This window comes from Coturnix japonica, chromosome 8 (assembly GCF_054131305.1).
Source record: "Coturnix japonica strain WE chromosome 8, WE-NBRP24, whole genome shotgun sequence".
In the NCBI taxonomy this organism is placed as follows: domain Eukaryota; kingdom Metazoa; phylum Chordata; class Aves; order Galliformes; family Phasianidae; genus Coturnix; species Coturnix japonica.
Window position 1 is genome coordinate 7,628,516 of NC_140670.1, and position 24,426 is coordinate 7,652,941.

The 24,426-nt window shown below is 39.7% G+C and overlaps 1 protein-coding gene across 6 annotated transcripts in view; it reads right to left on the reverse strand.

The window, feature by feature from the left end:
- The window catches only part of FAM13C (family with sequence similarity 13 member C), a 36,568-nt gene extending 16,390 nt beyond the window's left edge, over positions 1-20,178 (reverse strand). For 2 of the 6 annotated variants that reach the window (XM_085553982.1, XM_085553981.1), the window contains exons 1-6: positions 19,986-20,178; positions 16,129-16,301; positions 14,358-14,541; positions 11,417-11,538; positions 8,113-8,176; positions 1,777-1,927 (exon numbers count right to left, since the gene is read on the reverse strand). In XM_085553982.1, coding sequence (XP_085410108.1) covers positions 1,777-1,927; positions 8,113-8,176; positions 11,417-11,538; positions 14,358-14,432 — 412 coding nt within the window. In that variant the 5' untranslated portion in view covers positions 14,433-14,541; positions 16,129-16,301; positions 19,986-20,178. The remainder of the gene's footprint in view (positions 1-1,776; positions 1,928-8,112; positions 8,177-11,416; positions 11,539-14,357; positions 14,542-16,128; positions 16,302-19,985) is intronic. The other 4 variants (XM_085553980.1, XM_015865989.3, XM_015865987.3 and 1 more) reach the window with 3 other exon arrangements.
- Between the last annotated feature and the right edge of the window lie 4,248 nt (positions 20,179-24,426).

The window sequence follows — 24,426 nt, forward strand, 5'->3', positions numbered from 1 at the left end:
CGAAAAACTAGACACATGGTGAATATTGTGCATCCCCTATATAGTCTGTTTCTAGACTGGTGCAAGTCTTTGGATGTCCATCCAAGTTCAACCTGAAAAAGCCAATAGTCTCATGTGACAACTGTACCTAAACTCAATGAATCAGATTCCGTTAATAATTTGAGAGACAGAATTAAGACAAGCACCATCTATAAAAAAAAGGAACTCAATAAGGAAAATTCAACCAATCACAGCACAGGTGTTAGAACTGAGATTCTATTAAAATCCATTTTAATAAGTAAACTTCAACTGAAGCACAAGTTTGAACTGCCAGAGGGACAGAGCATGCTCTGAACTTCATGGCAGGAATGCTATATCATCCAACATTTCTCTGTGTAGATGGAGATGGGCAAATAGGAGCTAGAGAGAACACCTGAAGTTGGTGTTCTCTACCAATCTAAAGCAAAAGCAAATAATGAGAAAATAAAAATAAAAATTAAAGGAATCCTATTATGAACCATCCTAACAATAAATTTCAAACTACCACAACAAAGTAATTTGGTAAACTGCATGAAGAGGAGGAAAACTCATCCTTGACATAAAGGAAGAGTCAGTGCAGGTTTTGGATGGGCTGCAAAATGTCTCTTCTTGTGCAGCACAGTTAAATCTTTGTCTGCCTTAGATCCACAGCAATAACACTATTGAAATTTCAATACTTGTACCCACAGCCATTAAGACGTTTGCCTAGCTGGGCAAAAGTACCCTTTTTAAAGCTAAAAACTCCATACTCAAAACAACAGGAAATGCAGTGTTCTTTACATTCCTTCTACTTGATCATAATTTGGATTCTACTTATCATTTCCCTTAATTTTCCAATACAAACATCAAACTTAAGTACATATAAAAGCTATAATTTGTCATCTTTTTAGGTATATAACTTGCTGTTATTTCTTGCTGAAAATTCTAAGCGAACAGCTTTAGAAATAAGTTCTTTTGAACCCAGCATTTATTCAGACATAAAATGTCAATTGTACAGTGATTACTTACCTATCTGCTTTAATTTGGACCATATATGGTCAACAGTTTAAGTGTTTGTGTATTCATGTCACTTGTCTGTGAGATTTATTAGTCATATTGCCTTTGGCCTATTTTTCACGAACCGTGATTCCTCTCCCAAGCATCACGACTATCAACCCAGTGACTAGAAGCTATGAATTGACAAAAATAGTGCAGAGCCTCTGGGCTATTTATTGCAAGGACTGGTTTCCATACTGAGGAAAGAGAGAGGTAACACAACACAGTTTGCCCAGATGAGTAGTAATAGAGAATCATGAATGATTAAAATGCACATGCTGTTAAGAATCACCTTCACTATCTCTCCGCTGATACATTAAACTAAAATCAATAATAGGAGAAATGAAGTGATATTGGTCTGACAAAAAGAACGACAGAAATAGAATTACATGATATGGCAGAGGATCTCACACAATACAGGCACAGGAGACAAAAAGCATAAATTCATTTGAATAAATAACAGACAAACTGAATAGAATCAGGATTCTTAAAATCTATTTGAAAGATCAGATTTCCCTTGCAGAAAGACAGAAGGCTATAGCTCTTTTTATCTGATCTTTTAACAAGTATCACCCCTTTTTACATTAGCGTTTGCATCAGGAAACAGTGCTTTGCATCAGCTCGGCACTATTTCCCAGAGGACTGCAAATCTGAGATTAGACTGCGAGTCACAAGGCTGTTTTATAATTGCAAATGAGAGCACATCATGACACGATCCCTTACCTCCGCTACTGGCCCCTTCAGCTTGCACACTGGTTTGGACTGAAGAAGGGGCTGGATCCTTGGGTGCCGGCAGCTGGGGAGTTTCCTCCTGGGTTGGCAGAAACGCAGAGCACAGATCGGTTTCGAGCGCTTGTAGCTTCAGCAAAGAATTCTGCAGACAAAAGCAGAACATTGGGCTAGATAGAGAGCAACAAAATACAGCGATAGCTCTTCAACTCACTGAGCCCATTAGGAGCGCCTGCAAAGGGGTGTTCCACTAGCAGCTCTGAGGATGTACAAAAGAACAAACAAGCACTATTCCACGAGTTTCTTCACTTCTGGTTATTTAAGTCCCAATTTAAATGGATTATTCATGACACGTGGGAAAGATGACATCGTCAGCAAAAGACAATTTATTCTAGGAAGCCAAACTGAGATGGTGTCCCTTTTTTCTTGGTCCTGAAGCAATACACCGGGTAAGTATTTCATTCATTGGGCTGACATCACGATCTGATGACATTATGTCCCTCCCCATTTACCATTCATTAAAAAAAACACACTCTCCCTCTTCAGCCTATTGTGCAGTACATAGCAGTGAACAAAGAGTTACTGAGAACACGCTGCCTCATGGGATTCTTGGAAGAGATATTACTTAATTGGCTTTTTTAGAGATGCTTCCTCATGTAGACATTGCTTTTATGTAGGTGGCTGCTGCTTCTGCAAAGCAACCAGATCATTTCCTATCTGCTGCAAAGGCAAAATTAACAGATCATTGTCACTTACTGCAGACAAATCAATGGGGACAAGGCTAGTTATCTATAACATCACTCCCAGCTACAGTGTCATGTTTGGTCCATTTCTCATTTTAATCTCGGTGCTGCGCGCAATACTCAGCTGTACAATCTGACACAAGTATCTTGCTATGATTCAAATGCTGTAAAAGCCCTAATCACCATTCAGCTGGGTGAAGTGAGTCACTATTGACATCCAGTGTATTCAGCTTCCCTTCCTCAAGGGAAATAGAACTTGCAGCATAAAACAAAAACACATACAGCTGTTTTAATAATCAGGCAGCTGATACATTCAGAATATACATAAAATGTTAAATTGCTCACATAGAACATATTTACAGAGAGTGTTTTCTGAAAGAAATCTGAGATACAATACAAAGAAATCCCTTGAGTTTATACCCTAAAAAGGTACTTTTCCTTCTGCATCAAAGATCAGAAACTAATGTATTGGTTCATTTAATGAAATAGTGAAATTATTTATTAGTGTAGCTTAATAGATCTGCTCATTATTATTTAATTTTAACAGAGCACTTATTATAAGTCTGAGGGTGGCAGTATTTTTGGCTAGGAAAAATAAAGGCAAGTGAATTTTACAGAGAACAGCAGGGAAGACTTTCAGCCTTGACCTTTTTGTTCCTTACATAGAACTCAGGCAGTGAAAAGGGAATAGAAAGGAGCTGTTTCAAGGAGATACTTCAAAACAGTGAAGTTTGGAAAAAGCAAGAAGTGAATTTTCCCCATGAAATTAAGGATGCTGTCTTGAAGGGATACTCATGGCACTGGTTTGTGAAGAGTCTTCATGACGTATCAGGCCTCATTTTCTACCACCTCTCACCTCAGCTAAATACTGCAGTTGTGTAATCACCACAACATGTGGACAATGTTTTACAGTTACTATTTGATTTACGGGCCAGGGATCATAGAATCATAGAATGGCTTGAATTAAAACGGATTTCAAGGATCATCAAGTTCCAACCCCTTGCCACAGGCAGGGTTGCCAGCTGCTACATCACATCATAGAACAGGTTGCTCAGGGCCCCATCCAGCCCAACCTCGAACACCTCTAGGGATGGGGTTTTCCCAACCTCACTAGGGACTCTGTTTCTTCACCTGAACACTTTCAGTTACAAACTTCCACCTCACATCTAATCCAAATCTCTCTTCCTTTGGTTTAAAACCATTCCCCCTTGTCCTGATCCCAGCACAGACCTCATTGCAACGACTGTGTATGGCAAGCACCCTTCCAGAGTTTTCAAGGCAGTCTCTAAGTCTCCTGTTAAGAAGAACATAGATGAATGACTGACAAAAAACTCTAACCTTCATGGACTTTGGCATTTGAATGAAAAATTCCCCAATCAAGATAATACATTCATTTGCATTTCTTATTATACATGTTAAACACTTCCAATTTCAACAATTTCAGCAGTGTAATTCACTAGTAAATTCTGTTACTTTCTGTGGTATTTTTCAGCGAGTTGTAGAAAGTGGGTGGATGGCAAATTTCCAGCCACTGCCAAATGCTAAAAAAATTCATGTAATAATGATAGAAATACCTTCTTTAATTTCTTGAATGTGCCCTTGACAGAGATTTGATGTAGGGAGAATATGAGTAATTAATGTATACCATTTTGGTGTTACCAGGGAAATTATGAAACTGGAATATACCATCAACCTCATCTCACTCTTAAAACACATCTGGGTACTATGATACTGACAAAGCACACCATACAGGAAAAGCCACCAAACGTTTGTGGAAACACACACAAAGAGACAGTTCTAAGCAGAGGCCAGGCAGAAAGCTACCTGGGGTCACAGGCTTGCAGGCAACAAGAGTGTCCTACTAAATGACCCCCCTGCTGCATCCCCTGCTTCTCTGGGGGCTGCCCAAAGCATCAACGCAGCCAGAGCTGCCGGGTGGATTCCACTAGCCTGGGCCCTCTCTCCCTGTATCCAGAGCGATGTGTCCCCACATCTCTACCTGCAGACCATGCAGGGCAGCAGGTCATGTACCCACCCTCGGGCTTGCAGGTATCAGGCCAACTAGTGGCAGAACTGAGGTTAGAAAGAAGTAAAAGTCCTGCACAGCACACACTCAGCAACACACCCAGTCTGAAGGTATGGTTAGCCCATATGCACACTATTTACAGAGCTCTCATGTTCCAGGACCTGCCTCTGGAGCCCAGCTAGGCCATCTCAGCTCCTGACTGTTTTAAAAATGTTACAGACCAGGTTAGAAGCAAATATTGATAGCTACAATATATAAAGAGAGAGGGAGGTGTTAGGTCATGGAAGGTACTATCATAACTTTTGGTAAATTCTCCCATGAAAAAGCAGTATCACTGAAGTAATTTAAGTCATGGCATATTAGAGCAGCTAATTAACTCAGTTCAAATCCTTCAGATTTGATGCTTATTCCGGTGTTATTCTGGTGCTTAACACTAATGTCACATAATAATCTGTGATTCTTGCTAATGTAAGTGGAAGGGCATTAATATTTAAAATGGATCCTTGTGTTTATTTGGAGAAAATATACATACTGCTGCCTCTTAAGAACAGTACTTTGCAAGGTTGAAAAAGAAGCATTTAGAATAGCCATCATTATTGTCCTCTTGAAGTAGTGACAACTTGAGCTATACCGATTTCAGTAGAAGAAGAAATCCTGCATTTTTGCAAGTCAAATATAATGGAAAAATAAAGACCTTTACAACAAGCCCAAGTGTATGGGAAACTGTTAATCACAGCCTGAACCTCTGATTAACCATCTGAGGCAGCTGTGGGAGCTCAGGTGAAGGTAATTCACATCTCCTAGATCCCATTTAAGGGCTGACCACTAAAGCAGCATCTCTTTCTGGAGATTGCTTCTTTGTAGAGTTTTTGTGGCTAAGCCTCAATATTGGTGAGCATTCATCTTGACTGTGAGCCTCAACATTGGTGAGTCTTTTCTTATTTACTCTATGGCTGTCCATTCACTTTGTAGTTATGTCTATATATTTGTATAATTACAACTATACATCAAGGAAAGCACAAGAATGTGCAGTGTGGCTTTTCTTTCCTATTTGTAACTTCTGCTACTGCTTTAAAAGAACAATCATGAAGGTATCACAGTCCTGCCTGCTGGGGAAAGAAAAAAGAGTGCAGAAGGGCTGCTGTTGACAGGAGTTTAATCTGCAGTAAAGAAACCATCTTTACAAACAAGCAAGTTTGTAGTCTGAATTCAGCCCTCCCAGCCATCTCTCTTTCCAAGGGACTGTTGAAAACCACGCAGCCCCACAAATCTTCCCTGGGCACCACCATGCCTGCTGATCAGTGACCACCCACAGCATAGAGCAGATGGATATGATGGCTGATAGAGAACCACTGCTGTTAGAAATACTTCTTCCCCTGAAAATGCTTTACCACGATCAGCTTCCTTTGATCACCAGGGTAGGGAAAAGCGTAGCATGTTTAGGAACTGAGGGAAGGGAAGGAGAGTGTGTTTACCACTCACATGGATCCCACCCAGGTGTTGGAGAAGTAAAGCTTGTGCTTGGTCCTTTCTGTACAAATACATCTACCCAACCATGCACAGTGTTTCTGAGTGCTGAGGATGGTTGCAATCTGCCCATGGGCCTGCCCAAGACTGGAGGGCAGTTCTATTATATCCAGTTTGCTGGTGAATTTACAGGATTTATGGCATCAGCTGGGATTGAGAAGTAGAACAAGCCAAGCTTTCAGTATTTAATGGCCTTTAGAGTGATTCATACAGGGGAAAAAAAAGGGTAAATATCAGTCTGTTCAATTTCTTCAGAGTAAGGAAATTAAAAGCAGCACTAGAACAGTGACATACAAAAGCATCTTCCTTGCCTTTTAATCTGAGGGTTAAGGTTAAAACAAGATAGGCATATTTTACGTGAACATAAATAAACCTGTGGTATCTGCTAGGGCAATGCTTGCGTCTTGAGGCAAATGACATTTTCAATTCAAAACTTCCCTCATGGGTCACAAACAAGCAACAAAAAGATGGAACAAGATATGCTCTGGGTCTGTATAATGTCACTGATGACTATTAAGGAGAGACAGTGCTTTTTCTGAATCCAAGAAGGGAATTTGCTTTGTAATAATGCCTCTCCATTTAGGTTTGCAGGAGACCTGAGATATACAACAATCTGAGATTTTTGCAAAGCTAACACCAGAGTGTAGCTGTGGCTCATTCCCCACAAATAATTTGCAATTCATTTCATTTTTTGAACTAATAATCTGTTTCAATGCTGTTATTTATTGTTTTTAGGGTGTTTTTTTCTTTAAACTTTTTTTTATTTACAATAATATTTACCTTAGAGGAATCCTTTGCAAAAAATTAAAGTTATTTAAATATACTGTTATTTAAATCTTCTGTGAAGACCAGAGTGGACTCAGTGATTTCTATGGATCCCAACTTGGGATTTTCTAGCTGTGGAAACTGGTGATATTTGCACTGGAGCTTCTCAGAAGAAACAATAACAATGATTTCTCCCAGAGCCTTAACTGGCTAGACAAGGGCTGAGAATTCTCCCTTACAGAAAGGGCCTTCCTAGTTATTATTGGGATTTTCAATTGTGAGCTGCACGACAATGACATGAATGCATGGGAAATAATTACAACTTTTTTTTTTTTTAATCTGAATTCCTTTAAAAGGACACAGCATAGTTTTCTCCTAATGTAATTCAGGCACATTGCAGAAACAAAGCTGGTATTTTATGCTTTGACAGGAATAGGTTTTCTCTTATACCCAATTCTTCCCCACCACATCTGCCCTCATTCTGTGGTCTTCTTGGGCTACACTTTTAAGGATCATCTGGTCCTTGTTTACATCCTAGCACATTCACTGCTCTTGCAGAATTAAGATTATATCTGCTAGTATACAGATACCCTGGCTTGTGGAATATGCTTTATGATGTTTCCCACTTTGAGTAACTGCACAGCTTGCTTTTGGCCTCCTCCATACTGCCTTGACGGTGACTATCCCAGGCTCATCCACTGTTTGTCTTGGTCACAGAAACAGCTTCTTTGTGTTCTACTCATGCAGTGCTCCTGCCATAATCGCTGTGAAAACAGCTCTTGTTTCAAGTATCACAGGTATTATTTGGCTTTCCCTGCTTCCCCTCTTTACTCCAACCCTCCCCTCCTGCTCTCTGACAAAAGCACTTTTCAGATTACATTGTTCTGTTCATGGTTTATTTATGTAGGATGTAGCGACCTTTGAGAACTCCTTATTTTTAAACAAAACATAATTGATTTAAGCAGTAATATGAGGCAAAAATCAAATCTTCTTGCAAGATGGCATTTCACTTAGTCAATATTGAATGTTTCATTCTTTTCTGGTCACAGATAAAATGTAGTGCAGTTCACTTAGTTTAAAAGTCTGACTTTTAAACCATTACAGCAGTCTCACATCGCATTTTTACACCTGTCTTCAAAAACATGGCCAAAATCATTCATTAAGAAGATAACCTAGGATTCTCAAGTGATTTTATTATTCCAAGTGCTGAGAAAAAACTCATTTGATTCAAAATTGTAACACCGTGTTTCCATTTGTGGTCACACTTACCTCACTTAGGTTGCATAGTTGCTCAGTTGCTTCATTTTGTGAATTACATGTGTTTTGATCAATTCTACAAAACAAAACAAGACTTTTCTATCAATAGGTTTCTTGTGCAACAGATGTTCTAGACTCTCTTCATCACATTTGTGTGTAAATTACCAGTTACAAGATATTGAAAAAATAACATTTCTATGAAACTTATTTCTGCTTTTTATACCTTGTGCAAAGATAAAAATAAAAAATGCCAGTGATTTTACTGAATTCTGTGAAGTCTACATTTAAACTGTGAATGGAAACTACGTCATTAAAATGTAAATTCGTTCTGTCACACTGAGACCATCAGCAGCATGACCAGTTCTTAGTGCCATGACAGCTGAAGCCAATAAGAGTTCAAACCTTTAAAACTAAACACAGTTTGTCTCACGTGCTTTAAGAATGAGTATTTTCCTATATCAGAGCCATAAAGAATAAGCCTTTCTGTATTGAAACTTGATGGCATTTTAAGCTCTCAACCTTCAGCTTTCTGCTTAAAATTATCTTCTGCAAATTTCACACAGACCTGTGGGACTCTCACAAGTAGATGGAAATCCTTTGAGCAAGAGAGATTTCCATGTTTTGTACTAAATGCCACTTAGCAGCCCTCAGTGGCATTCAGAGCTTTGCTTTTCCCTCAGCGAATCACTGCTTCTCCATGTGGAAATAGAAAAGGAGAGTCCTGGACCAGCAAGGGGAAAACCTCTTCCTGCTGACTGCTGCTGGTGTGAGGACTGTGCCACATCCAGGCCAATGCAGCCATAGCCTAAAAGGTTGGTGCCCATCAACCATTCTCTAGTTTTTACACAGCAGAGATGATAGTAAGAGACAGCAGAAGAGTTTCAAAACACTATGAAGGAGCATGGAGAGATCCAAAGAACTAACTCAATTGGAAAGAGTGAAATGTTATTTATAGTTTGCTTTAGTAACATGTAAGGAACGACCTACAAGGCTACAAAAAATATACAAAAAAAAAGAGTAATATGTAACACAGAGCTAGTACTAGACACAAGGCAGAGGAATAAAAGAACACATCAGCTTTGTATTCTTCTGGTACCTATTTGGATGACTCTTTTCAGAGTAATACTTCCTTAACAAAAGAAGCAGTTCTTACAGGCACTGTAGGATGTTCTGCACAACTCACAGCTATGTCACTCGTGCATCTTACACTTCAGTGAGTAAAATCTTCACAGCTCCCCTCCCTCTGTCATTCAAGGTGATGTTCTCACCTACTTTTTTAGGGATGCAGACATGTTGCATTTTTCTATTCTATTTTACTGAAAATACTAGAATGAGATGTTTTCAGTTTTGCATTCATGGGATTCTGAAGATGTTATCTTTGAATCAAATGACCACTTTTGTCTGAAAATGATTTAAATTAACACCTATATAAGTATGCTGAGCTGGTCCTATTCTCTGGAGTTCTGGGGTGTGCCTTTTTTTGTTTCCACTAAGAGCAAATGCTCCTCTAGGCAAATGCAGGTTATCTGATTGTTGTCAGGCAACGAGGGGCTTACAGTTTAATAACTATGGGCTGGATCCTACTCTCATTAAAAGCCTGATCTCACTCTTTGTCGAGTCTGGCAACTCTGGCTTTGGCAGAATTATCCTGTTCTGCTGTTGCACAGATGCAAATACTGAATCCAATAACATGTACATTGGAAGCTTGTGGACATTAAAAAAAAAAAACAAAAACAAAAAAAAAAAAACACATAAAGTTAATTATCATACCAGAGCTCCTAACAGACTTCAAGGGGCAGATGAATTTGCATGAGCAGTGAGCTGTTTGTAAAACAGACCAGAACATGTGAAGTACTGAAATGTGTGTGATACTAATATTGCTTCTAAACTCACATAAAATTCAAATAAAACTACGGAGAGCTAAAAACTAGGGAAAATATTTAAACATAACCCAAACGAATTTAATTTTTATTTCCCACATTTAAAGCAGAAAGGAGCATTACATTCTCTACTCTGTGTATCTCCAGCCTTTGTGCTCCTCCCAGTTTTATCTCTTAGATCAGGACTAGCTAGATTCCTGTAGTTACACTACCACTGTTGTCTGGAGTCCTATTTATATATGCTTTACAATGCCACGTGCACTTGGTATCTTGGGCCAAATATTGCATTAGTGATGCCACCAGTGATAATTCCTTAAAAGTAAACCACATCCCCTGCTGTGGAATGAATCTTCTTTTCCAGAATCACTTCTGGTCTATACTGGGCCAACACTCTTTTCCTACCTTCTGTCTTGCCATCAGTTTTACCCTGCCTGCTCTGACAGTGACCTACCATGTGAACAGCTCAGAAAAGGTAGCCTCCCTACCACGTGAGAGGATTGATTCAGCCTATCAACAGGTTACCCCACAACCAACACATCTCAGCATTAGGGAAACAGAAACATCTTAATGAGAATTTCAAGAAACAGCAAAAAGCACCATGAAATTCCAACATTGTCACCACTGTACTACGGGACTGCAAGTAAATGCATAAGAAATGGCAAATGAGGGCTGAACAGCAGCTGAGCATGTGAAATCCATAAAGCAGTGCCCAAAAAAAAAAAAAAAAAGGATGACTGTGAAGAGCACAGTCTTGTTTACACAGTCCAAGCTTCTTAATAAGAGCAGAATCTTTTCCTTCAGACACACCTTTACTGGTAAGTTGGATCATCTGGCTGAGCTGAAGCCCCATTTCTAGCCTTTAGCGTAACTTTGGAGGCTTGGGAATGGAATTTAGACTACTGGTAGCTGCTAGGTGAGTTACTTCATGTTCTACTGAGTTTCCTGCAGTCTAAAGTTGGCTAACACCTGAACCGAATGGCTCCCATTGAAGGGGGTACCTTTACAGCACTGAAACAAGAGGAATGAAAACTATGTGTAAATGTACGCCCATACCAAAATCAGGTATGTTGCTTCACGTTTCCATTTCTCAGTGAGAAAACAGCTTTGAGAAAGTGGTGCAAGTCACCACTGGGGAAAAACAGGAAAAGAAAAAAAAGAGAGTTGAGGTATTTTTGAAACTTGGCATGGAGGAATAGAAATTTCTGAAGCAAGGATGTTCATGCTGCTTGTAAAACAGGGGATTTAAAGGTGGATGAAATTTGCATTCTTATCTTCATCCCTTTCATTTTCTCCAAACAGTTCTTGGCATATAAATACAGAATATAACTCCCAACGGGAGACAGGAGTCTGAATATCTTATACAGCAGGCAGCAAATGAATTAGCCTTTCCTACAGTTAATTAGAAGTGAAATTCATTCTCTTATCCCAAAGCTTACCTTGGCTGAAATCTCACTACTGCTTCCTGGCATCTAAAATCCGTGTTCCATGCACAGTCATTAGCTGAAGATCCTGCCTTCCCTTGATGCTCTGAGAGGCCTGGCAATGAACTCTCCAGCTCCTGAAAGAAATAGCAGAAATGTTGTATGTCTGGTCAGTACTGATCAAATGTAGCTGAATATTTTGCTTTAAGGAAGAAAGAGATCCATGAAACTGGATTCTGGATTGCAGAGTTAATAATCTCGAAACAATTGGAAAACACAGAATGGTTTTAAATAAAGCATCATCTTCATTCTCAGAAAAGCACTTCTTGTAGCCCAAGCAGGCAAGAAGCCACTGTAAGCCATTCACTTTGTATTAGTTGGATAATGGATTTCAGAATATGGGCTAAGAGGTGCTATGCACAAAGGTCAATATTTTTTTGTTTGAAGATACATTTGCATTTCAATTGAAATTATTTGCTCTTAGTGAAAGGCTGGGAGGGGGAAATAAAGGCACATCAGCGGCCTTGCCACACAGAGAATGAAAACTCCAACAAACTGAGGCCAGAAGTAGGAATTAGAATGACAAATACTGATTATGTGGGTTTGACAAGTTATTCAGCATGTCTTACAGCTGAGTTGCAGCCTACCTCTGTTTCAGTGCTTCAGAAAGGTTACACATCCCCAGCTCCTAACACCACACCCAGCTCTAGACTCTGAAGAAATAAGTGCATACAGCATCCAGGGAACAGCTTTTCCTTAATGCTTTTGTATCAGTTGATATTTGGTTGGCTGAAGTCATTTGGTACTGAACTTTTATTAGATTTTGTCCTGGTATTCATCACTGCAAATTCAATAAGCTCTTACTCATCAAGATCTAGGCTACGTGACCACAGTATTGCAGCTCTGTCATAAAAACACAGGCACAAACGTCGCACTTCAGCACACTGTGAGCCTTGTGAAGCCCTGAATCCCCATGCTGGCCATCTTCCTCTACCTGAGCACAGACACCTGGTCCTGCTTGCTCAGTGTCATTTCTACAATGGAAATCATCTGGATTCTGTCCAGTAGAAATGCACGTTACCTTGTTTCCCATTCAAACAGATTTAAATCCTTTGCATACGTGCAGCAAACTTATTTACCAAAAGTTTCTTTTGATTTTAAAGAGAGTATTTTCTAGCTTGTAGCAGCACAGTCTTGAGTACAAAACACTCTCGGCTTATCAGGGCAACATCTTAAAAGAGAAACTGTCACTTCAATATTGCCACATTCTGCTTTTGATGTCACAGAAAACTTTGGCTAGGGAAGTGAGGAGCCCATTGAAAAAGCACTCAGTTTCAATAGAAAAATGAGGATGAACAGTTTAGTCACCGTTTGCAGTGCATCATACTTTTCTTTTACAACACATTTTGTAACATTAGTGTTTGTCATCTTGATATCAGCAGCTTTTATGTACATTATTTATCTCACTGAAAGGCTTGGTGGCAAGATGTTTCACAAAAGGAAAGTGTATACAGTTGCACAGTGTTTCAAAGCATTAATCTAGTCCACTTTTCCAGGTAACAACAATATACACATAAACAAGAGCTGAAATCACTTTGAGCTTCGAAATGGAGAGAGGCAGATGTGACTAACTAAAATTAAGGGCTGCTAACACATCTGCAATAGGGTTTTAAAGGTCACAACACAACAAGGGTCTCAGTGAGAAACTCTACACAGAAACAAACACATTCCAGAGCACTTCTGCAAGCAGAGCCCTGTTTTTCACAGGCTAAAATGTTAAACATTTTGTGTTTCCAAATTTAAGCCCTAGAAAATTATTTGCCTGACACTGTGTTTTATTCCCGAAACTGCAAGTCTGAGTTGCACTTGTATTTTATGACTGCCTAAATATATGAACAAGAAGTTTCCTATTAAAGAAAATTTTTAACATCTTTGGGACACATAAAATACCATGGAGCAGCAAATCTGTGCTGTGTGAGCTCTCACTGAGTGAGAGATGCAGGCATGACATACTTAGGAAGGGGTAAGACAGGAGACTCAGAGGTAGCTGAAAGAGGAAGAGATGATCTATGAGTCAGATCTTGCCCTTTCTTATGACTTTCTTGTAATTCTTTGTCTCACTTTGCCCTTCATAGGGCAAGATTTTCATATCATTTATCTGTCACTAAGCACACACACCAAAAAAAAAAAAAAGCAAAAGTTGGTACTTTATTACTTATATTGGGGATAAACTCCAGAAAAAGCACGCAAGAAGATTAGGGAGGGCTGATACTGATATGTCAACATCAGTGATCTGGTCATGAGAGTATCTTTAGCTGAAGAGTTAAACCTGGAGAAGAGCTCTATCCTTTACACTGAGCCTGAGACACAATGTGGTAAGCACCAGGAGGGAACAGAGGCACTACCAGGAAATGCTGGGGGTTGATAAATCTAAGTCTATGCAACAATGTACCTGAACCATCAGCTGCAGAGGATTCTTCATTTATAGCTTTTTTTTATATAGCTTTTAGAAAAGTTACATTTCTCCTCCCCTCCATTCATGCCAAGGAAACCCATGAGCAGAGCAGTGGTACTGGACTCCACAGTCTTCTGGAATTAATGTATTATTTAAGGATGAGAAAAACAGAAGGTGAGACATATCAAACCATAGGTGGACAAAATACTCATGTAAAAGATACTCTCTACTCAAGTAGTCACAGGTAATCTGAAAAGATTTGTACTTCTGGAGATGTGCTCTCTACTCACTGCTAACAACACCTGCAACCTCTCTGCAATTCCCTGCCTCCAAGAAATTGCCTGTTATTTCAGGAGTGCCCCAGAACTCCAGGTCCCTGACAATTAGAGTAGATTAATGTAGAATCATTATCACGTCATGGATTTCAGTTTTTAGTTTGCATTTCAAAAAGTGGCTCAGACATTGTGCCATAAACTTACCATTAGTAAATTCAGTCTTTACCTGACTTTCCTCATGGCTTTTTCCATTTTCAAACTTGGAGACAGGCTTAGGCTTTCGTAGCTTTAAGTTACCCATGTCAGGCTTCAAAGCCTGCTCCTTTTGCTGCTGAGTGTCTTGCAAAGGCAGCCGCCTTTCTTCTAAGATAGCTGTGTTGTCTGGATAATTTTCTTTGTTATCATCATCTCTGAAAGAGAATTAAAATGAGATCCATCAGACAGGACTTCAGACACCTGTCAAAACATTATGAAGAACAGCAACAAGAACTTAGCTACTTGGTGTTTCAATTTTATGAGGCTGTTATCTACAAACCAAACACTGCATATGTTAGTAAAATGATCATAAGAAGATACTGTTTATTGAAAACTTACAAGCTAGACTATTGTTCATATTATTACCTATTCAGTTAGGGGTTTCATTGGAATAAGACTAGTTTTGGAGGCACTCACCACCCTCAGTGCTACATTTCTCACTCCCCAAATAAAACCTGGAAATTGTTCATGCAGCAGAGCCCTCCCTGTCCAGTGCTTCACACTAATTTATAATCCCACAAAAATGATGTTACACAGAGTAATTTCTCCCTGCAGTCACACTTCCCTTCTGACACTTTCTTTCTCATATGTTGAGGCCTTTGTAGAGAGCAAGGGAGGTAGGCACACAAAGTAGGGTTTAAACAACAGGAGAGATGTTTGGGTAGAAGGAATAAGTAAAACATGCTACCAGTTTGCAGTAAGGTCCCCCTTTATAACAGCACATCTGCTGGTTTAAATAGACATTGTTCATGGATACTCTGGAAATCACTGAGTTTTGCTTACTCTACGGGGTGAAAACCTGCCCTAAAGAAGACCTTGCTGGCCTTACCTGCACCCAGCCAGTCCAGTCTTTGGCAGATGAAAGGTATTCCATGAGGAGCAACCCTGAATTGGGATGCAAGACTGCCTGTGCAGCTGGCAGGATGAGCAGATGGGCACTACTGCTTTGAAGTCCCTGTCTGCTGCTTAGTTTGTTCGTGGAATCTAGATGTTAGCTTCAGCTGGTCAAATAAGGTTTAACCAAGAGATGAACTCTTCCCTGGAGTGAAACTACCATGACCAAGGGACTCTAGGGGGTACTGAATTAAAATGCCCAGAGGTTATTTTTTTTAGAAATACTATCTTGCTAACACAACATTTTAACCTAAGGATTCTGAGCTGCCAAGCTCACTTTCCATCTGTGACCCAGCAGCCTCCAGATGGATGCTTGCAGGGTATTTACAGACTTAAAACCATTGCTGCCCACGCCTTCTGCAAGTGTCCTCCAAGGCAGTTGTTACAGGGTAGGTTGCTTTATATCCTGTGGGCATTTCAACAATGTGAAGTGTTGCTAATTTTAAGGTTTCGTCTGATTTAAAGAATCTTTCTGAAAGGTTACGTTGCATCCTCTAGAAATTAACAAACAGGCGCAGCCATGAGAGACTCATATGTCAAGAATACTTCAGTTAAATTAGTGCAAAAGATCATCTTTTTTTTCCCCACAAGAACTCTTCAATGTGTGTATCATTGCACAGTTACACAGCTCCACTTATTACTGCTTTGTACCAGGCACTATACAGAAGAACAGGATGTAATAGTATCAGAGCTGCACCTGAATGAAACCATTGTGATTTTAAGTTAAAAAACATAAAACATAATATATTTATTTATATAAAAACATCTAATTCTTATGCTATTTATACATAAATATCTAGGACAAAAATGCACTTCCCACAAGTACTAATAGCTATAGCACGTAATACCTTAGAGATTATGCATTCTCTTGATAAAAAAGGTTCTTTCTAATGATATTAAAAGATGCATTCTGGCAGTTTTACTTGTTTCCAGTGTATTTCAGACAGAATTTGCAGTAGAATACCTGGGGCTGGAACTGGTTGCTTGAGATCCACAAACAGAATCTGAATCCTCATCACACCTTGGAAATGGATACAAAATAATTGCTGATAAATAATTTCTGCTACTGCAGAAATTTAGCTTGCAATAATCATGATCATGCAACTCAAACAAAGCATAAACACATTTCATTAGCTGGTTTATCTTAATGCCACAGCTTCTCCACTGATCTATATCTCTAAGTCTAAATCTCAGAGGAAGAAAAGGATTTGAAATGTTAAGCGTACACAGTTTGGCGTACATTTTTCAGCCACCTGAAAGTAATGGTAACAAAGAATTCGGAAGTTACTGGGAAGATTACAAGACAGTCTGAGTTCTATTTTCTTTAAATATACTTCATGTAACCAAATAATAATTAGAAACAATTTATCCCAGACTCACAAAAAAACATTAACAGTAGAGCAGTCATTCCTTCTGCTCTGAGCAGCAGGGAAAGGAATCCCCAAATAAACTACAAAATGATCATTAATTTTGAAAAGTGAACTATCAGAATTGTTTAAAATCTGTGAAGAATCATAATCAGTTCCATCCCATTAGGTAAAAAACAGCACAATTGCCCTCAGATTGCATAATCAAATGGAGAATTTCTGGATAAATATGCAAAATACCAGTGATGAACAGTACACCGGGCACTAACTTGAGGGGATTAAACAACTTCAAAGCCAAAACCCAATTTTTCTTCAAATAAATATGCATGTATTCATCCGCACAAACTCCCAACAAATAAATACATACCCTTCCCAGGTAAAATTTCTGGGGAAAAGTTGGGGCCCTCTCCTCACCCTCTGTTCATACTCACAAGGCACAGCCACTAAGTAGGCCTGGATCACTGGAGGTCAGCTGGCAGAAGAATCTCTTCATTATGGGAGAAGCAGCTTGGACTTATTAAATATTTAGAAGAGCTGCCCAGCTTAGGACAGAGCACATTAAGTGATAATTTCATAGCTCTGCATTGCAATTTGATGGCAAGGTTTTTAACATATTCCTCTTCCCTGCCAGTCTTTCTCAAAAGCCTGACTGCTGCAGAAATTATTTAAAGGGACACTCAAGTGTTCACACTTCCTGAATAAATCAGCATTTGGATGAAAGCATTTGCTGCACGCAACTGGAAAATATACCTACAGTTGCCTGATCCACCTTATCACATAACATTCCTGCAGTGGGTGCAGTTGTGCTCTTCCCTCTGAGAGGATGGTGGGCAACTGAATACAGCCAAGTTTGTGCGTGCGTGTTTGTGTGAGTACTCCTAAAATTGGACAAGCCAAGGATCACCTGCTCTCAGCTGGCTGTAGTAAAGGTGAGCTGGAGAAGCAGGAAGCCTAAGTAAGCATCTAGTACCTGATTACAGTCATAAATGAAGACAAGTTACAAATATTCCAGCTGAACTTGACAAAATGTATTTGACTAACTAGATACCAGTAGAAAGAAAGGATTAGCACAAATGAATCAGAGAAGACAGTGGCCATCATGCGTTGAAAAAGACTGTGAGGAAGTTCAGCAGCACCAAGTCTGGAAGGGTGAATAGTTTTCTCTCAGCAAGGATAAATATTAACTGAGAAAACTCACTCACATAAGACACTGCTTAAGGCCTAGTCCATCGTAGGATCCCAATCCACACAGACTTTACTCTGCCTCTCTAGCAATGCCTCTGTATTCCAGAGGTAGTTTAGTGGGAACATCTTTTTAATTTTTTTCCATTTTCACCTTTCAATAACAACCATTTCACTACAGCTGGAAAACTGCTTCCTTTTGCAGACTTGACCTTTAAGATGTTCACGTGAACAACTTCTCCACCAGGCTGCATGCATGGCTTCCTGGGAACACAGCAGCCCCGGGCACTTGCCTTATCTGGAGATATGTTCCTGAAAGTATTGTTTCACTGGTTTTACATCGTTCAGAGAAGTCAAATGGGGATGACTTCCATTGCATGGCAAACTCTCTGTTTCTGCTAAATAGAAGAAACCTATTTTCAGATATGGTCAGAGCACAAACAATGAGTGCTGAAATCTGCAGTAATTGTGTGTCCTCACAAACAGGCTTTGGGGGCAGGCTTTAAACAAGATCTAGGGAAATCAACACTGGAAACCAAGTCAGACAATGCTTTTTGAATGATGTTGTCTGTCTGCTTTGTTTTCTAAAAGCCAGTTTCTACTTCCATGTTTGGTAAGATAAGATTATGAATTAAAGGCCCTGGAACAACACCAACAACAGCTTAAATGAAGAGATTCAGCCTTCAGACGACAGCCCAGCTCTGCCACGCAGCTGCCTCTCTGTTCCACACAGCACTGTCTGCGCCCATCTCCCCTCCCTTTCCCCAGGGATGCCACTTAGCCTTTCTTCCCTTGTCTTAATGATCACACAAAGCTGCAATGAGCAAAACCATCACATCCACATCCCAGAAAACCTCAAGGGTGAGGGAGGCAGCACCAGGCCATGACAGGGGAATCTCTGTGTGAAACACAGATGGATGTCAGGGGACAGAGCAAAGGAAGAGAGACAAAAAAGGAAATATATATATATATATACTACCTGAAATCTGGCTATTCATTTATGAATTTTACATACCACAGCTCAACACTTAAATAACAGGGACACATGAAAACAATTCAGAATGATGTGATGATTTATTATCTCCCATTATATCTTTCCATATTTACCACAATCACCCAGAAAGAACAAGTAACTTAAAATATCAAAGAAAGCAAGGCAAAGAATGTAGGAGGGAAAATTTATTTAAACCCTCTCAAGAAATGTTGCTTACCTTCTCCTTTAGTGATTTTGACAACACTGAGTGATAGCGCAGACTAAATTACAACTTGGCCTGCTTTCAGAATGCATCCCCGTAACACTTAAGCAAACAGATCACAGTCCAGCCAGGGTTTTTTAAATTATGAGCATTTTAGCAGTGTAAAACTCATCTAATGTACAAGCAAATCTATAAATCACTTCCTTCCTAAGATACTGCTTGGTGCATTACTGCCAAAGAGTCTTCCCTAAAAGGTTTTGAAACAATCAAAAGCATGCAAAATAACACAGAGCATATCTAAATCGAAGCATTTCATACTGGAATAAAAAAAATGATCATTTTATTTGTAATCCTCCCTAAAGACATTGCCTTTGTAACTTTCTAATGTCCTCACCCTCTTCTGTTGTCTCTTTATGACAACAACAAAATCAATGCATATGTCCTCATGATCACAATAAAGATGAAAACCTTCTCAATGAGTTTATGGAAATAATTACAAAGAACAATGTGTTTGGTGCCTGCTCTGTCTAAATGATGTTTCTGTGTTTGTTGTCTTTTTTTCCCCAAAAAATATTTTTAAAGAATTGTTTTTCCTAACGCATGCAGGAAATGCAGGGCATGCGTTCTGACATGCTTGTGTTTGTCAAGATCATCAGTACCAGAAATGAGCAATACAATCACTGGAGATTTATCCTACACTGAAATCATGCACTTAAACATTTGTGAGGTATATTAAATTTATATCCTCCCAGAAAAGTACTTTGTTGCCAAATGGTCTCACAAAATGTAAAGGCGTCTGTTTTATGCAATTCTTTTCAGAGTCTCAATAATATACTGAGATTAAGATTAACCTGAATCAAAATACATGACAGAAAGCTGGGGACCTCTCACACAGTACTTGCAATTATTTTCTACCACTCTTATTTAAAAATAAGGCACATCTTTAAAGTGTCGACTTACTCTGCTAAAGCTGTGGTGTTGAAGGAATTATCCTGAATGCTGAAACAGAAACAAGAAAACATCAGACAAGTCAGCAAGGCAGGCAGGCTCCCTGTTTCCTTCTCAGTTGTAGAAACACATGCACAAACATGGCATTGCAAGGCAAGTCTGTGTGTGTTAGCTCTACATGCGCGACTGTACCTTCGGCTGCTCTGCACATGCTCATAATCAAGGAACCACGGGGATTAGCCCTACAACACTTACAAAGCCCATCCAGCAGTGCTTTGAATAAATATGAGGATGCAGGTAGCCTGTGAGGCTCAGAGAAGGATCATATTCTGTTACAACAGTAACGCTGCCACTAATAAAAGCTGTAGGTTTACAAACAAGTATTTGGCATTCTGCTCTTTAAATGATTGCAATTGGCTAATCAAACACAGTGTTATTTTTATTTACTTAAATAGGATTGTTAAAATATCTGGAGGTCTTTTTCTTCTCATTTAGAAGTCTTTTATACACTCAGCTCATGGTCAGATCCCAAGGGAAGCAACGAAAAAATAATCTGGGAGAAAGAGCAGTTCAAGTAGCAAAAGGTTATTGAGCAAACAGCAAGGAATAGATGAAACCATTCCTAAGAAAGGAATAGGCTGCTGCCCTTTTGCAGCAACATTTTTCAGACTTGATGTAATACGTTCAGGAAGGGTCAGCTCAGGATACAGCAAACGGTTGGTTTTGAGGCAGCGGTGGAATTCCCCCTTAAGCAACACCTCTCAAATCCAGTTGGAACATTCTGAAATGTTAGCAGCAGAAAACAAACAAAATCCATTCTCACTGAGACATATTAGGGCAGGGAGGAGGAGGAGAAGGTAATACAGGGAGCTGCGTCTTACAAGCACTCCTATTTGTGACAACAGCACCACACAAAACCCAGCAGCACATGGAGCAGGGACACAGAGAGGCACAGCATCCCTTCCCCACAGCAGCAGCAGCCAGGGCCACAGAAGTGACAATTTCCCTTCTCTGCCGAACAGTGCTGGCAATGTGCCTTATCTTCCTCTCTTCCCAGCCTCTCTACCTGCTTGCACACAGTGTTTGCTTTTTTCTATATTTGTATATACAGCAATTTATTTCATGGCACAAATTATCAGCGAATCTGTCCGTAGGGACTCCAGCCCTACAAAAAAAAACAGGTTTTGTGAGTGGAGGTGAATAGAAAAAAAGAAGGAGGAATCACAGCTTTTAATCACAACATCACATTCACAAGCATCACAGAGTGATTAGGGTAGATCTTAAAGAGACACTACATATTTATTCCCATTCCCCTTCCTACATACACGCACACACACACAAGGAGGAGATGGAAAATAGAATGATCTTGTGAACATAATTTCTTCATCTCTACTTGTTAAGGTGAAATTCTCTGCTAATTCACCCCCTGTACAAACATACTGCAGTGTCTTGTTACTACCATTAACACAACATGACTGAAGACCAGTTTGTGAAACAGAGATGCCTTGGACTGAAACCAAGTTTAAAATGTCATCTCTTACATTGGTTGTATGAACTTTGGTGCTATACAGCTGTTAATAAATCTCTTTTAGGCAAGCTCTTTACATTTATTTCAGGTCACTCACAAACTTCAATTTGTTTTAGTGATAAGACAGAGTAACATCAATAAATATGTGAAAATAGAGGCCTGCTAAAACTGGGATCCTGTTTCAGAGCTAATCTTCCCATCAGATAGATTAAGCCAACCTTCCCCATGGGGAGCCCAAGGGAAGGAGCTACAGTAGACTCACAATAACTTTACATCCTGTCTTTTACTCCCAGAAGGAAGGAATTTCTCTTTAAAGGGAAAAGCATCTTTCACAGATGGTGTTGACCAGGGCCTATGGCTACCCCCCGTCCTTTTGCATGTTTCCCATGTGGTCTGTATAATGAGCTGGGACCAAACTCACTTGAACTTGTGTCCTTTCCCTCTATGCTCCAACTGCAGACACATAGTGGGAAAAAATAATATGGCTGTTACCTCCTCCTTTTCAACAATCAAGTTAAAGTCACTCAGGCCTGAAATGCTGTAAAACCACTCTTCAACTTTAAATTTTATTCCACGGTGTACAAGGTGGTTGTGCTGAAATGGCTGCACAAGAGACAATTGTGTTTCACACTATGGTTAGGCCATATGAGGGAGCTGCAGTAGATGGTGCAATGGAGGGACACAAGAGATGCAGTGTGACACACTGCCCATGGCAAGGAGGCCACAGTGGCTCCTTCCTGTCTGGGAAGACATTACTCATGTTCCATTTCCCAAATAAAGGGAAAGTTGGAATGAGCTCTCCCCTATTGCCTCTCTGAATTAAGTCATCTCTGCCAGAACCAGCTGAGCTCGGAGACTCATAAAAATATTGAGCAAATTTGTTTGCCTTCGAGTACGTGTGTTCCTGCCAAGTAGCAATGCCCTGAAGTGCTCCAGAAGTTCATTATCTCTCTCTCAAATTGTAGCAGAACACAGATGCACTCAATCCTACCTGTGCAGATATATAACATATTCTCCTATAGACAGAATACATTAAAACCCACCAAGAGCGGATTAAACACATTTGCTTGTCAGGTTGCACTGCTGCTTCTGAGGTCACAGTTACAACTGAAAACTTATTTAAGCAGAAAACAAACAGATGGACTCTGCAGTCACTTCTCTTCACCCTCAACAAGTCCTTTCTCTTCTAAAGCACCAGATTTTTATGGGCTAAGAGTAAGGAGGATAGTTCTGCAGCACAATGTTAGCGCTGTGGGTCATTTCAATGTGTGTTGTCCTCTCTTCAGAAGTGTTCCTGCAGGATACTTCTGCTATTCTCTGATCACAAAGGCATAAACAGAGGAACTGTTAACTGAGAGAAGTCACATGCTCCTTTCTTGTAGTGAGAAATACCAAATGCTACACCCAAGCAGCTTAAAATATTCAATTGTTCTATGGCTTGTTTGCTTGGCACACAGTCTGCCTTTTTGTGGGTAACACTCTCAGATATATCAAAAAACTGCTTATGACAAATTAAACTAAAATACTGCAATTACATGCAGAAGCCAGTTTGTGAACACTCAATCCAGCTTTCTGTATCTTTGATTTTCTCAGTGACCTAATTAGCACGTCATCTGAGTTAATGGCCCTGGGGGAAAAGGAGGCATTCAGCTGATCCTGCTGTATATCTTAAAATGCACAGACATGCTCACACAGGAAGAGACTCCAGCTGAGCATAGGTGCAGGCACAGCTGTTGTAATCCATTCCAGGGCAATTCTATAAGGTATGTTGGATTGGATAAAGTTTTGAGTAATTGCACAGACATTCAGGGCTGTATTTGCTGAATACATGTTAGTGAGCAATTAAGCTGCATAACACTTCCCTACTTAAACCCCCTAAGCAGCATGCCCATAAATTCTTTTCATATCGCCACAGTACATCCAGGTTTGTACTGGGGGAGGTATGACTGCTCTTGTCCAAGTGGCACAGCCACACACCAGTCAAATCCCTGGTCTTTCAAAGAGAAAAAATCTAATGGAATTAGATTTTGAACAAGTTTGTTCAGACTGGAAATTCTGATTTATAAGCCACTTAGTCCCATTAGGTTCCACTGACCAGACTGCATACACCTGCTGTACTACTGGTGCACTGGCCAGTTAACAAAAGCAAATATCACACAGGTCTGTAGACTAAATTAATTGTGCTATGTTATTTTATTTTGGAAACACAGAACTGTACTTTAAAACTCATTATTAAAGAACAAGTGGCTTCATGAAGTCCATTCTGATTTGCAAAAAATCTGTAGAAGGGAATCCCAAGAATCATTATCCAGTGCACTGGGCTGTCTGATAGACTCAGCTCTACCATTCAAATTGATGCTAGTGGCTGAGTCATTAAAGACACTAAAACTTGGCTGACTAAAACCTGCCGTCATCCACTGCAGGTAATTTGGTACTGCCACAGAAGACAGAACAATTTCCAACATGGTTGCACAAAAAATCAGGCTAGTCTCAAAAAAGAACTAATCCAAAGTTTTTCTTCCGAGTATTACAAGATGGGGGAAATATACACACACATCTAGTTCTGATGAGGCATCCAGAATGCCTCAACAGATCACTTAACCTAAAAATAAACATCCTTATTTAAGAAGCTTTGTTCTTTAGCACCACTGACTTAAGACATCGTCAGAGTTGCACGAAAGACCTTTTTGAAGGAACTTCTCCTGATGTGTCCCAAGCTTGCCATGTTCCTTTTGCTTTGTGACAGTAGGAAGAAAAGAGAGGTAGGTATAGGAAAGGTGCTGTGCAAAATAATACTTCCCTGGAGTGGTGCATATGGGAAGAATGTGTTTAGATAACAGTAGCAAATGTGTTCCTGCTATTTTGCTTTTGTTGGCTATAGTTTTTTAATAGACTGTTCCATCTTTGTTGTTCCATACAAAGTGT